This window comes from Mytilus trossulus, chromosome 13, assembly GCF_036588685.1.
Source record: "Mytilus trossulus isolate FHL-02 chromosome 13, PNRI_Mtr1.1.1.hap1, whole genome shotgun sequence".
In the NCBI taxonomy this organism is placed as follows: Eukaryota; Metazoa; Mollusca; class Bivalvia; order Mytilida; family Mytilidae; genus Mytilus; species Mytilus trossulus.
In genome coordinates, this window is record NC_086385.1 from 30,565,579 (window position 1) to 30,581,750 (window position 16,172).

At 33.0% G+C, this 16,172-nt stretch overlaps 1 protein-coding gene across 1 annotated transcript; it reads right to left on the reverse strand.

Annotated features, from left to right (window-relative positions):
• Positions 1 to 723: 723 nt before the first annotated feature.
• LOC134694235 (trimethylamine monooxygenase-like) lies at positions 724 to 15,728 on the reverse strand. Its single transcript, XM_063555235.1, has 6 exons — positions 15,669 to 15,728; positions 11,611 to 11,861; positions 8,158 to 8,296; positions 6,927 to 7,063; positions 2,433 to 2,610; positions 724 to 1,846 (listed from the first exon to the last, which is right to left on the reverse strand). Exons 1-6 carry the CDS (start codon positions 15,726 to 15,728, stop codon positions 1,172 to 1,174), a joined length of 1,440 nt encoding a protein of 479 aa, XP_063411305.1. The 3' UTR covers positions 724 to 1,171.
• Positions 15,729 to 16,172: the final 444 nt, after the last annotated feature.

Genomic DNA, 16,172 nt, shown 5'->3' on the forward strand with positions numbered 1-16,172 from the left:
GGCCATCTTGGTTGGTTGGCGGGGTCACCGGACACAATTTTTGAACTAGATACCCCAATGATGATTGTGGCCAAGTTTGGTTAAATTTGGCCCAGTAGTTTCAGAGGAGAATATTTTTGTAAAAGTTAACGCCGGACGCAGGACGACGGACGACGACGACGGACGCAGGACGCCAAGTGATGAGAAAAGCTCTCTTGGCCCTTTGGGCCAGTTGAGCTAAAAAATGACAGAAAACCAGTCTAATGTCAGGATATCTCATTCATCACAACTCGGTCGATTCCGTACCTCATCTAACGGAGAGAAGTAGAGTAGCGGAGTTACCCGAGGATTGCCGATTGCAGGATATCTGTTTTAGTTGTCTGTTGGGATTATATCATTTTTAATTAAAAACCAGAATATTCTTTTATTCATATCATTAAACAAATTTTAAAAATAAAAACAATTTTATTTTACAAATTACAGGATGCACTGAATGCACAATTTGAAAACCCATTTTATCACTAATGCTTCAATAATGAATGCAAATTTAACAAAATCTGTTTGTGCTGAACACAAAAACTAGTGACTTCTTTCTCTATAATGGAATTTTCCAGCTGGGGTTCGTTTTTTTATATCAAAAATCTCTGAAAACAACTGTGTTTTAACAAACACTATAACTCCATTCTAAACTTGGATCAAGTCCCCCCCTCCCCCCCAAAAAAAAATAAACACTTCAAAATACTATGAAATGCTAATTTCTTTGCAATGTCAGATGATATTTGTAAATTAAAATAAATATTTAAGAAATTTATGATTATTTGACTTTTAACAGATGACGTGAACTGTTTTAATGAAGCATCTTTGATTTATAACAATGGTAAATGGAAACTGAGATTCAAAAACACTTTTAAGGAATACGATATTTACATGTTCACAAGTTCAAAGGTAACCAGAATGACAAATGTTCTATCAACGATATAATAGTTCTAGTTTTAAAACTTTTCACTTGGAATAATGGATGCATTTCCAGAGTCAGTCTCAATTGTGAATCTTGTATCCCAAAAAAATTCTATGAATGATGAATGAACAAATATTGCGAAGTTCAAAAACATCGTTGTCAACTTTATATATCAATGTAGAATTAGTATGAAAACGACTTTGTCTATGCTACCTGTCCTAATATCAAACTAAATCATACAACCATTCTATATGGTAGATGTTCTTCCTCTTGATGTTCGTCACGTTTGATTGCTTCAATTGATTTCTTTCCATTCATTACGTAGTCGTACTTCCAATAATTGCAAAAGTCTTTTTCTCTGTGATTTTCTACAAAATTCCAATAGATTTGCAGCATTTCTGACAATGGTTCGAACTTTCCCATGTCAGCAAGATGGCTATCATAATTCCATTGAAGTGTATCCATATAATGCCACATTGGTCCTGTCATATTGTTTTCACTTCTCCATTTAACTTCGCTCGCAATGTCTTCGGCCATTTCCGCTTTAGATGGGAGATTTGCATTGCCATCTATGACAGATCTTGCAAATCTTGCCTGGTTAAACGAGATTGGATATGTTGCCACGTTTCTCAGCAATGTTATAACAAATAGTGAGTTGTAATCCAAATGTAGCACGTGTTTATACAGCGGTGTCACGTGCTCATTTTGAATACTGATTATATCTTCTGACAAAAACGGAAATTGGTATTTGTACCCTGTGCACATTACTATTGCATCAAGGTGAACCTCTTTACCATTTTCTAAAACTATTGATGATTCTTTAATTTCACGGATGCCTAAATTTTTCTCTATGACATTTCCATTTTCATAAACTGTTTTGATTGGTTCATCAATGTGAGTTAAATAAACCTATAACAATAAATATAAGTATTTTAATAAGATTTACAAAAAAAACGTATACTGTTCGCAGTTATCGATTATTTCAAGCAAATATATAATGCTTGATAGTGTAAAACGAAGTACCAAAAAACTTGAAATGATGTCTTTAAAGAATTTACTATTTCGCTATGTGGATAAAACGCTGAGCCTTTGTCTTCTTCTGATATATATCTCCCTAATATGTGGTATGTTTCTCTCTATACTACTTTCTCTGTTATTTTTTTTTAATTTTACCTCGGTCTGACTTTTTTCTCTTCAATTGAATTTTCCCGATATTCTTTTATTTCTGCCGCAAAATGAAATTTGAGTTCCTTTCATTATTTATTCGTGAATTTTTAGACAACAATTCCTCATTGTTTTATTTTTTTAACCATTTATTATTCTCTATATCTTCATCTCTTTGTTTGTCTATTCTTTGTGTTTCTAAGGTTTTGCTGTCTATTTTTCGTTCCTTTTAATTTTATTTTTATTATTTTTCTCAATACTTATTTTTCAAGTTATTCTCTTTTATGTAAACCCCATTTCGGGCCCTTAAGTAGTTTGTCAATGTCTTTACCTTATCTGCAAAATCTGAAAGCTGTCTAGCCACATCTTTTCCTGAGTAGGAGGAACCAACAACAGCAACATTCTGCCCTTTGAACTCTTCAGCTTGTCGATAGTCTCTACTATGGAGTAGTCTCCCTTGGAACGCATCGATCCCAGGAAAAGGCGGGACATTTGGAAAAACACAGTTCCTGTAAATGTACATTTCAAAAATGATGAAACACGTGCATAAGAATCGAAACAAATACGAACACAATGATTAACTTTTGGTACGTTTCTTTAAAATTATACTCTCACATTTCTATTACTATTTGGAATTAAATAAAAAAAAAATATAAAAAGTTTTAATCTTGTTTCCTAAACAGTTCACCTTTTGTTTTAATAATATACTATTGCATTATTAAATAATTTAAATATATATTCGTCGCTTGCAAAATATTTTCACTTTCGATTTAATTTATTTTTAATGAAATGTGAGATGGAAAACTCTTTGAAACGTCCCCGAGTCGTTTCTGAAATTTTCATACATGTGATACGTGCATCAACCTCCGAAACTGCGGTGACGTTATTTTGCCAATCGGCAATCCTCGGGTGAGTCCGTCACTCTCCTTCTAGATAGATGAAGGTACGGAATCGGCCGAGTTGTGACGAATGGTCTCTTTGCTAAACCTCAAGTCAATGAAGCTCAGCAAAGACGAAGTAACCGCCGTTTCGGAGTTTGTTTGTGCACTAGCTATTCGACCGTCTTAATATTGATAAAGAATGAATTCGTTTTTAATTTTCAAACTTAAATGTCAGAAAATGATACCCGATTTTTTTTATGTTCAAAAATTGGAGGCAATACGGTATTTTTTTCAAATTTTATCGCATGCAAACAGTTGAAACATAATATGCCACCGACCCTAACTTGTTCGAAAGGTTCTTTGTTTATTTCATTTTCATATAAAAGGATAAGGTAAAATCTGTTTTTCAAGAAAGAGAGATTGCGCATCCCCTCAAAATGTTAGGTGAATTATAGACTTTTAATACCCCTAAGATAGTTACGGGGTACATTCGGTAATTTGGTTAGATAAGTGTGATGACTGGAAATATGTTGCTTAAAACATACAGGAGTCGAGAAATGATACGATATCATAATTTTCAATATTTCCGGACGAGAAGGGGAAGCACATATAATGTTTCCAGTGTAAGATCGTGTTGGCGTATTCAAGGTGACTTTGAATTAAGAAAAATGCGCTGATGTAATAAATAAAAGTCTAATTGTAACTATCTGTAAAAGGGGATTCATGCCCTTGTTAGCACTTATAGTTCAATCTTACATAATAAAAGTAAGGAAATGAAGTACGATTACTGATCTTAAAAGTATAATGTTTTCGCCATATTGGATTTTACCGGAAGTGGTGCACTTTTTTTCAGATTGCCTACCTATTTGAAATCAATGAGTAATACAAGAGGAAGCTTTATGCCATGTTTTATTTAGCAGGATGTGCACAATTATTCACAAAACCGCCGTATCATTATGTCTTAAAGTAATGTAAGGCAATAAACTAAACATTTATAAGAGCAACCAAAGATAACCATTGATTAACAGGCTTCTAACTTGGGACAGGTATATAAAATGTGTGGATCCACGCGAAGGGAGGGTTCCGTGGGTAGGAAACCCCCTTTTTCTTTTTTAATTATGTGAACGTTTCATAAGGGTTCCGGTCAAAATGGCTGAATTTGCGCCACAGAATTTGGTGAGGAACAGCATAATGCCAATTAGGGCTCTGCTAATTACGGGAAGAATAGATTTTACTCTTAAAACTTCTCTAGCAAGGATAGCGCATAATATGATTTTATACCATTACCAAAATATGTGAAAGGTTGTCTTTTTTTAATGAACAAGGAAAGATAGAAGTGTAGTAATAACTATTGAAGATGATGACATAAAATATTCAAAAGCAAGTCATTGCGAACATTAAAACTTATTCTGTAGACAATATATCACATGCATGAACGTTCCATTAGATTACAATGATCATATAGATATAAATCGCTGACATTTTAAAATTCATTTTTTTCGCGTACTTTTAGATGTAGACAGTTGAAAAATTCTCAATTAATATGTAAATAAAGTTCAGGAGCCTTCGTTTAGTAGATTTTTATAATCTACGTATTTTTAAAATGAAAATTCTCTTTTCAAATTGCTTTCAGTGCATTCTAATTCAAAACTAGATGGTATAAAAGAACAACTTCCAGGTAAGGACCAACATTACAATCTCGCTGGTTCGTAGCGTCCCGGATTCCAAAGTTGATTATTAAAGACAGAAAATGAATTTTAAATGTCAATGTTTTAATATCCGACAATATTATATTTTAGTTAAAAAATATACCACCTTACCAATCCTTGTGTGATTTGATCTATATAGCCTTGTCGGTTTTCTTTTCCTATACTTACATTTTTAAACCATTTTTTCATGTATAAAGATGAGTTTTTTTCTCAGTCCTTCATATATATAGTATAACCATATATTTGACTCTGTAACCTTTTCCGTGAACCTTTAATGTATACTCTAGATGCGTTGTTTTAACAGTGCATCGTTCCCATCATGCATTGCATTCGAGGATATTTTCTACTACATCGACCTTGACACAAATAAAGGGAATAGAAAATAAATATACATTAAATTCGATTCAAAATGGACTTCTTGTGAAACCTTGGAATTCGCCATTTCAAAATCTGATGCATTATGGGTATTTTATAAGATGGGGAATGTTAACCTACAGTATTCAAAATGATGGACTAATTTTCACTGCGCAAGGCCAAAAGATTAATCTTAACAAAACATTGTTGGTATGCTTAAAATGTTTTTGGTTATTCTTTTTAATCAGCAGAAACGGAAAATGGGTAAAAAAACATCAACAGAATAAAAAGAGCCATGTTCATATAAAGTAATCTGAATGGTTATCGGAGGTCCTCAATGATCTTCAACTTTGTGCTTTATGCCTTATTTGGCCTTTGAATATATTTTGTTTAGCGTCGCTATGAGTCGTTTGTAGACACGTGCATCTTGCGACACACAATTATAGGCCTGATATCTTAAATGAATTGAAACAAACATTCATTTCATTTATTGAATTTCCTATCTTTGGAGTTCTTTTTCACATCCTGTCTCCGCATAGAGCCTTTAATAAATGGATCAATAGATGCATATGTATTTGCCAAATGCAACCTTCACATTTCTGAACGACAATGATTCGATAAAGTTTACTGAACTCAAAGAAAGCTGTCTATGTCTCTGTAACTTCATCAAAAGTTTGGAAGATGACGTTTATAAAATTAATTTTGAGAATATTAGTTGTCGAAAATTATTTCAATTTAAGCTAAAAACCAAGGTCATATCAAGATTGTTCAATTTTTAAATTCAAAATGGCGTTTTAATAAAAAATAGTTTAAAAATTACCCAAGATTCATCAGTTTGTAAAATGTCGAATTTCATGATTATGATCCTACAACGTATGTGCTTGGATTTTTTTATATCAAGTATCAGTATTCATCAAAATTACAATGATAAATAATTCAACAAATATTCATCAATGTTAAATGATAAGTAATCCAATGAATTGATTTCCTATGTAAGAATGATGCTGTCAACCAATATAAAATATATGAGTAAATATATTTTAAACAACTATTAAATGCTTTTTGTCCAAGGAATTATGGGGTCTGATTTAAAATACAGTTCTTGTTAAAACAAATATTCGATTTACTAAATATCAACAGGAAAAGTGAGTCCCAACTGCTGCTATTTTTAGACCAGGTGTAATTCCTTGCAGCTTTGAATAATTTAGGACTTTCGATTGACAAAATGTCCGTTTAAAGGATTGTATGAAGAGGAGCCGAATTCCAAAAGTATATAAATTGATGAAGAGTTACTGAACAGGGGCGAATACAACAGTTGCAACTAGAAGACCTAAAACAAGGGAAAATATACCTTTTGTTTCGCATAAGAAACGGAAAATATTACAAGGGTCGATTATATGACTTAAATGCTTTCCAAAGAAAAAAACAATTGCGAGAGAAAAGAAGCAGTTAACTCCAACTGGCCACAAGACAATAAACAATGATAATTTACCTATAAGAAATACGTTTTAATAATGATTGTCAACCGGTGGTAAGGTGTGAATTCTCTTCTAAAACTAAAAAGTGCTGGAATTATTTTCTGAGGATTATTCTTTAAGTGTAGCAGAGACTTCTGGATTGATAACAATGATAAAAGGTATTTCGTCTTTTTCATGACAATTTATCGAACTAAAGCTCGCGACGCCTTCTGGAATTGTTAAAAGGTGCTTCTAATAACTTTGCTACAGACAGTGCCTTTTACAATACAACGGACAAAAAAATCCCATGTTAAACGAAAAAGGAATATATTGATACACTTATATCTTTACAACCAATCAAAACGTGACACATTTGTAAAATTGACACAACACAAAGACCGCACTTTTCCGATTTGAAACATACCCATTACAAATTATAACTGCGTCAAATTCTTCTGTAGATGATTTTGTGGGATCGCTGACGTCACAATACGTCACTTCCCATTTTGATTTGGCATCGCCCGGGCTCCTTGGAACAGCATTAGTTACAATTGTATTAAACTAAAACAAAATGTATTATTAGAACATGCATTTATGGATGAACAGTGTTTTATGTCACCTCAATACCGTGGCTTCAATTCAATGTCAGTTCAATATTTTATTAGAAAGAGATCAATTCGAGCAATTCATGATCATTAATACCGATACGGTTTAAAAAAAAAACATCTCATTTTTATAACATATCATATATACGCAAATTTAAATGACCGAATCGGAAAAGGCTTGTTGTGCATAAAAAAATAAACAGTTATAATTATTGCGCCGTATCAAATTTAGATATAAAATCTGGTAAAACTAAAGAATAGAAAGTTTATAATAAGGAAATTCGAGTGAAAGCGTTTTTGTAAAAGTCTTTTTCAGTAACCAATCAACATTGATGTCTACGGCTGTAGCAAGATGAGGCAACGGTATATACTTTTACAAATGCAAAAATCTCGTTCATCGTTTCAGATTATAAACAAATTCATAGTAAAACGATCACTGAAGGAGAAACACCGAGTGCGTCTACCGGGTGAGCAAAGCTAGTATGATCGGTGTTTGGAAAGGTAAAAACTGAGTGCGCAACACCCGATACGTCGACAGGGTGAGCGAAAGCGAGTATGATCGATTAATTATAAAGCAGTAGGAGGTATAAATCAGAATGTATGTATGAACACCGTGGTATGAACGCTCTTTATGTGAACTATATGTAATCGCTTTGTTAAGAAGGAACTCACAAATCTTTTGAAAAGACGGTTAGTTCCATGGATAAAAAGAAAAAGGTAAAAAGACAAACAAAATTTAAAAAAAAACGTAATTCCAAAAATCCTCCAATAGTTTAGATTGAAATATTGCACTCAACATTCTAGTTTTATCATTACTGTTTTGTACTAGTTAATTTGTTGTTGTTCTTTCTTGTTGTTGTACTACACAATACTTTCTACGATACTATATTAAAGATTTATTTAATGGTATTTGAAAAAAAAAATCTTAATATGCATATATAAAAAACAACGGCTGTCATATTTCCGGCAAGGGTGATATACAAATGTGTGTTTATCATTCCGAATGTGTGTTAAGACATTCCGAATGTTTGTTCGAATTCATCTCATTACCTTTATATATTTTTCAAGGTCACAATAATCTACATATCTCTGCAGGTACTCGTAAATATCACTTTGTTTCGGAAAGGTTGGTAAATTGTCGTCATGCTTAAATCCCGGAAATGACATCAACTCTCTTGGTAAATTTGTTCTAAAAAGATAAAATCAAAATAAATGCAATCGTGCAAACAATGGATGTTCTTTCTTACTTTCAAATGTTATTTATAAGGTTCGTATAAATAAATGTGTTCAAGGGACACAGATGATGATGCACCCGCTAAGCGCTTGCCTATCATATAAAATTATTAAGGATTATATAAATTTACTGAAGAAGGGTAAAAGAGATGCTACTGATCTGAGTTTTGATTTGTTTTGTTTTTTGTCTTGTAAAAACAATAATACCGAACTCGGAGGATAATTCAAAACGAAAAGTCCATAATCAAATGGGGCATAAAGGGGCATAACTCTAAAACGAGTAAGATGACGCCACAACAATTCAAACTTTATCTTTGTGTTGTGGTAATAAGCATTGTGTATGTAAGAGTTTCAAACATTTGGTTCAGACAAACTAAAGTTTTATAGAGAACAGAAACCAACTTTGGTACGTTCGGACGGACAAGGGAAAATAAAATCAATATTTGTTAGGACTATATAAATAAAACGAACTCTATCCTATATTCAAAAGAGGAAAATCCATTAATACTTAAAAAAATCAAACGATTTGACCTTATCAACCAACAGAACTATTCGTCTCAACTCGGCCGATTCCGTATACCCTCATCTAAGAAGGAGAGTAACGGATTCTACCGAGAATTGCCGAATGCCAACAGAACGAATTGAAATCAGTTGTTGGTACATTCCCGACTAGGCTGGAATTTTCCGAAGAAACTGGATGTTATCGCTGGCAAAACCTCCCACTTGTATGTCATTTGTTTACGGGTTGGTTAAGCACACCCCTAATAGTTGTCCAACAGCACTATTTAAGATAATAAGGTAATCTAAATTGCCACTTAAAATAAGGGCATGGTGGCTAGAGACAGAAATATAGCCCCACAAGAAGCCACCTACAGACAATGTTTTTTCGAACACTTGTCTATGTAACATGCGCATACAGGAAAAGATTAGCAGGAAACGTAAAATTTACTCGAGAAGAAATCCATATTGTAGCCAAAAATACTGTCCTACAAAGAGGTTATATTGGATGAAGGTCATATTGCGACCTATATAAGTGACCCCTGTACATGGTGTAGTTTGCAGACAAGAGGATCATTTGTTCGTTTAAGTTCAAACCCATTATCAAACAATAAAACATCGCCAATAAAGTACTAAAATTTAAACATTATATATAACGATCGAATCCTCTTACAAATTCGATATTTTACATTGTACTTTTCAGAACCTATATATAATGATAGAGGTTTAATGATGTATTTGTTTAATTTAAACAATAGTTCTGTTAACAATTGAATCTTATTTAATTTATCAATTGAGAGAAGAATTAAATCAGAAATTGTCTCTATTTGCATATTCGTGAATTATGCAATAAATAAACTCATGTGTTGGTTACTGTAAAAACAACTTTGTCCCATTTAAAAAAAAAAAGAAAATGACAGTTTTAATCTCATATGTATATATAGTATATGGTTTGGAGCTGTGCCGAGTACTTATGTATATATATAACTTAATTTATCAGATTTGCATTGTAAAATATATCACTTTCGGCGTTTCTATTTACAAAATGTTATGACCCATAAAAAACTTAAGGTTAATAGTATGAAGTGTATAAGTACTAAATAAGAACCAAGTAGGGGTTACAGAATAGATACTGAAAGCCAAACGGGCGAAAAAAGGGTAAAAAAAAACCATGGGGAACAGTAGGCCCGAAAAACTTGAAAAAAGAAAAAATGGAGTTTTAGTTTAAACATATTTATTTAGAGTGGATTGGGAAACAAGTTTTGCAACTTATATTAATACCTTTCCACTTTGCGGGTGCGAGTGCTGCCTTGTAGCGGCATTAGCCTACTCTTTTTCGAAATCTACAAGGGTGTCTTTAACGTGCAAGAGATATGGCTCTCTCTTAACACGGGTCAGCCATTTATCGTTCCCTTCCGACGGACTATCATCGTTTCCTTAAGACCATACTCGCAAATGGTGTCAAGAGAGAGCCGAAAATTGAGTTCCTGAAATTTTGATCCCAAACGGGAATCGAACCAGGAACCTTTGTGTTAGTAGTCCGATGCACTTACCACTACACCACGGCTCTCTAATGGAGTGATAAAATATAAAAAAAAAAATAATAGAGAGAAATGGTTAAAAAAATGAAAGAATAAAGAAGCGAAGGATCCCCCATTCAGACCCTCTTATTTGAACACGATTTGAAAAATTACAATGGACTTACAAAATTTTTGAAGGACGTACGGTCACCTGTTACAGTCAATATATCTTTTGTCGTCCTTTTATAGTTATTTTACTAGTCTAGACCATAATACAATATAAATACTCCCTTTTAACACATTCAAAATCATATTTGAGACAAACCTGATAAATGGAAAAATAGTTTTAGGAAATCTTTGCAATTGCGAAAAAAGGAGGGGGATTAATTCACTAGGCTGTTCTACATGCTGGACATGCGTCAAACTTTTGAACTTAGATTTCTTTGATAACAAACAATAGGTTGCCTTGCCAAACTAAACATAAATATATGGTAACAAGAAACAAACAAACATTGACAAACGATTGGTAAATTGTGTTATCATCATCAGTTATGTCAACCGTGAGAATGACCTTTTAGAGACTGAGTTTTTTTTTTTTTTGTTAGTTCAAAAATATATACAGTTGTAAGTCCGCGTGTAACAATACATGTATTTCTATTATCAATAAACATTTTAATATTTCAAATTATGGTCTATAGATCAGAATAATGTATAATTAAATTTACAATGCCGACAATGATAAAACAAATGAACGTTCTTTGTGTCAAAAAAGAGGGACCGAAAGAAACCAGAGGTACAGTCAAACTTATTGATAGAAAGTAAAATTACAACGCCATCGCTAAGAATAAAAAGACAAACAGAACAATAATAGTACAGAAGACACAACAGAGAAAACCAAAGACTAAGCAAAATGAACCCCAACAAAAAACTAGGGGTGATCCGGAAGGGTAAGAAGATCCTGCTTCACATGTGGCACCCGTCATGTTAGTAATGTTATTACGATCCAGTAAATAGTCTAATTCGGTAGGTCACATTCGTGAAAAGGGAAAGAGTATTGGACTAAGCAAATTTGGAAAAAGGTTTGAAGCAAATGATTGATGATCTGTTTTGATACAGCCGTTGTCAACTCTACGCTTTCTTCAAATGGTATTTTTTAATCAGTTTTAGCCTGAAATATACAACAGCAAAATGAACACTTAAAGTTTATCGAATCACTTTACACACGAAAACAGCTTAACAAAATGTCTGTTACCTTAGTCCGCAGTATATTGCTGATGAAGGCGGATACCCAAACTCATCACGTGTTTTGTTGCTCGTAAAAGACCAGTGTCCACCAAAGGAAGCACTTCTCTCAAATGCAACTGGCGTAATGTTACCAAACGGCGAGGTCAAATTTCTCAGTGCAGAAATTCCAGATACGCCAGTTCCGATGACCGCCACTTTTTTCTCCGGTGCGTCTGCAGTTCTTGAAAAACTTGCTGTTGTGGCATATTTTAATGATTTCTGAAATAAAAATGATTTCAAGTAATTGTACTTTTGAATTATTAATAAGACGAATAACAATAATCTTTCAACAGCGATACGTCATTACATATTTCTTTAAATACTGAACAATATTTTCATATTATAATAATAGATAACTCTTAAGGAAAGACCATTTAACTTCAAGAGGGGGGGTTAAGGAAAAAACTCTTGACTGTGACCCTCTCCCCTTTTTAAGTTAAATAAGTGCTGGGCGCTCCCTTAAATGGAACAAGACTGCTTTTTGCTCTTTGGTCGGGGTTTCGTCTCTATAGTACATTCCCCATTTCCATTCTCAATACTGTTATACGCTATTGCAATATATTTAGAAAAATATCTGGAAACTCCGACACTAAAATTTCGTTGTAACTACATCTTTTCTATTTTTTTCAAATAAATTGTTTTGTTTTTTGTTATTATACATTAACTTTCAACTAAATTATATTGTTTACAAATTGTAGAAAAGTGCTTTTTAGCTTATCTTCGCAAGTCAATGCTAACGATCAAATCCTCTCGGAGATAAGGGGAGTGGGTCGTAATTAAGCCTTGGCTAGCGAATGGGCCATTCCAGTTAATATCTGATAATGGGGGATGGATGGTCCTTTCTGATGGTTGTAAAATTTAAACATCTTAGGGGTGAAATTTTTGGGTTTTTTTATCTGACAGGTACACTTTTACGCAACAATTTCTGAGAGTCTTGCAACAGTAAATAATTTAAAATAATTACATCTTAGGGGTTACAAAAAATACCTATTTCATATCTTAGGGGTGCTTTGGAATGTAGACAGTTTCGTATTATGCATTACCTGGTATTGGATTTACAATTCTGATGGGTACAATCCTTGCAGTAAAAAATCTGATAGGTCAATTTTTCCCATGAAAGCCCATCCACCCGATATGAACAGAAACTCTTTTTTTCTGATAGGTATGAACAAAAATCTCCCCATCCATCCCCACCTGTCAGAAATTAACTGGAATGGTCCAATATATTTTAGCTTTTAACAAATTATATGTATTTGTCAAGGTGACGTTTGAATAATGCCTTCAAAACTGACACAGTGAACTCAAAAATAATGTTATGCAAATGGGTCTTTAAAAAGGATTTGTAAAGATTTAACAGATCCCTGGTGTTCAAATACATTTTATTTTATTACTTTAATCATTTTTGTTTGAGCATTTGACATATGAAAAGACTTCGTTTGTATAAATACACAGGGTTATCTGACTCATATCACATTCAGACAATGGCATACACGAGGGCCTAGACTGAAAAGGGGGTAATAATTTCAGTATTCTTTCAACATTCGTCTCATCTTTCCTTTCTCAATGTTTATACATTTGTAGCGCATGATTCTCTATTCAATACATGCTAGCACTTCTTTTTTAACTTATTGTTCCCCTTCTCTCTTTTCTTATCCCCTCCGCCCCCCCCCCAAAAAAAAAAACAACAACAAAAAAACAATTAATCTCAGTCTATTAGCTATAAACCCCATTTTGATCCCCATAGATACGAACTTTTAGGTTCAGATTTTGAAAACGAGCAAAATGTCGCTGTACCAAATCTCTTTAGCAATCTGTTAAATTATAGGTTACTGTTACAGTTCAAAATATGTGTCGATGAAATTGATTTATCAATATGTATTTCGGATAGTGTTACCAAATATTACACGCAAGAAGACGTATTTATAACTGCTTTTACCCACAATTCATCTCAATTATGTACACCCTTGTGTATTCCCACGTATACCCCCAAAGTCTCGCATCTCAATACAATGACCTCTTCCTAACCTCGTATTGTCAAATGTTTAGTGTATGCGAACTAAGAGTAAAACCATATTACCGATAATCATATAAACAATACTTAAATATTAAATTAAGGCAATGCTTGTGTTGGAATTTTTTCAAAAATAAAACAGGTACCCTCGGACTGTAATTAAATGATATAATAATACAATTATGTCTATTTGTTATATTAATAGTATAGTTTATTCCACTCAGTACTCTTATGATGATTTTCTAACTTTTTTTAAATTCATTGATAGAATGGACTAATTTATGATACCCATGGATTTCTTTTTTTTTTTATTTTATCATAAAGTTTTAAAACCAATTGTCATTATAAGATATGGACACGTTAACACAAGCACATAAACACGTAAACCTAATAAACAGAATTAATATATTAATACCGAGAATTAGTTGTTTTGTGTTAAACTTAGCGTTCAGTGGCGAATAGTTCAGGCATAATATTTTTGCATTAAGTTCTTTACTTTGCTTAATTATTCTAAATGACTGTTTATTTTCGGGATTTAGTTACTTTTGTCTTGTCTGCCAATAGTGTCCAGTATTTACGCGGAAACCACTGGCACATAGAAGAACAACAAAAACATAAATTGTCGCTGCATTTTCTAGGGAATCGATTTGTTGAATTCGTACTTGTAAATAATAGACAAGTATGACTGAAGGTGTCGAGCCCCTAACCATATCTTGGCACATTGTCCCGCTTTCCAGTTTCTCCATTTTTAAAGGGACATAACTTAATAATGGTGAAAGAACATGATGCCAACCAAATTTGAACTTGATCTGTGTTTAGTGGTAATAAGGGAAAAAATCAAAGACCGAGACACATTGATCATTCTGTTGAAGTTTTCTTTAACGGCTATAGCGCTTGTGATAAAGCAAAAACAAAAGCAGTGTGTCGACCCTATGTTCTATTTTTAGTAACAGTGGCCATGTTTGCTCATAAATCAAATAGTTTGATACAATTTGAAAGTTACAATCACAAAACATTAAGGGAAAAGTTTTGTAACAAATGGCCAAAAGTTTATTTTAAAGGTTTTCAACAACGAATGTCAAACAACGACGAAGGGCGACTAGTGATAGCAATAAATACAAGGTTTTCTGTATTGATCAAATGGAAACATACCATCCAAAATTATTTGGAAGAAGTTATCCTCTCTTAGAAATTAGCGATTGCATTTTACCTCTATCAGATCTTCATCAGTTTTTGTAATATGAGCAATAATAAAAGCAGTGTTTCCCCTATTTTTACAGCCGATTTCAATGAGTGTGTAGGCAAAGGTATTATATGTGGTTAGAGTGCTTGCTAGCTGAACCGTGAAGTCATTGTAAGGTTATGTAAATTACTATCCTTTTAAGAGTATACTTGTCCAACAGATAAACATTTTACCTGTTTGTAGGACTAGGCTACTTCGAAAGAAAGGTACCTAACTATGACTTCACGGTTCGCTAGCAAGCAAGCTAACCAAATAAATTACCTTTAGCTACACACTCATTGAAATCGGCTGTAGCAACGGTGGCCCATGATTGATGATGAATCAAATATCCAGACACAATTGTTAACTTCACTAAAATTCAAGCTTTCGGAAATAACGTTCAGGAAATGACCAAATCGGAGGAAAAAGGAAGAACAAAATGTACATGTGACATATTTCATTAAGGAAAAGATTTTATTGATTTATCATATGTTAAAACGTATGATTTTTTTGGTGTGTGCAGATGTCTTATAAATCACATTTCCAAGTTTATTATGAAAAAAAATATGTAGGAAACACCAAACTGAAATTCAATGTACAACACTTAAAATATATACATGTTAATAAAGAACATTTTAAATAACGAAAGAGTAGAAATTACAATTTAAATAACAGAGAAAAAATAATAATCAATAAACTAAATTGAATCTGCAAGTAGTGATACATTCATAATATCAACAATGTATTATTACGAATTTATTAAATATATAAAAAGAAAAAAATCAATACTCACAATAACTGACTGTAAGGGCTTAGTACACACAATTCTCCCGGTCATGATTATAGAAGCCATTTCTCTACGCAGCGTATTTCGCTAATAGCCTGCTAAAAATGAAATATATTAGCACCACCGGATAATTATTAGGCGAAATGTTCACCACGCACAGACAGCGTGATTTTCTAAAGAATATAAAAAAGGGGAGGAGTATAACTTCAAATGTTCATCCTAGTTAATTAATATATATGCAAATCTATAGGGGTTAAATAAGAGATCTCTTAACTTAGACTTGGGGTCATGCTATTTTTGTTAAAATGTAATATGATTTATCGATCCAACTCACTGACCTCAATCTGTTTGTTGTCCAGTTACTAGGCCACCTAGACGAACATACATTTGCACCTAGACATAACACTGACTAGCATTGATTTTCTATTTCTCATGCACAAAGAACTGTTAACGATCAGCTCATTATACATAAAAAGGGGAAAGGATTGGTATACTGTTATACCATATCTA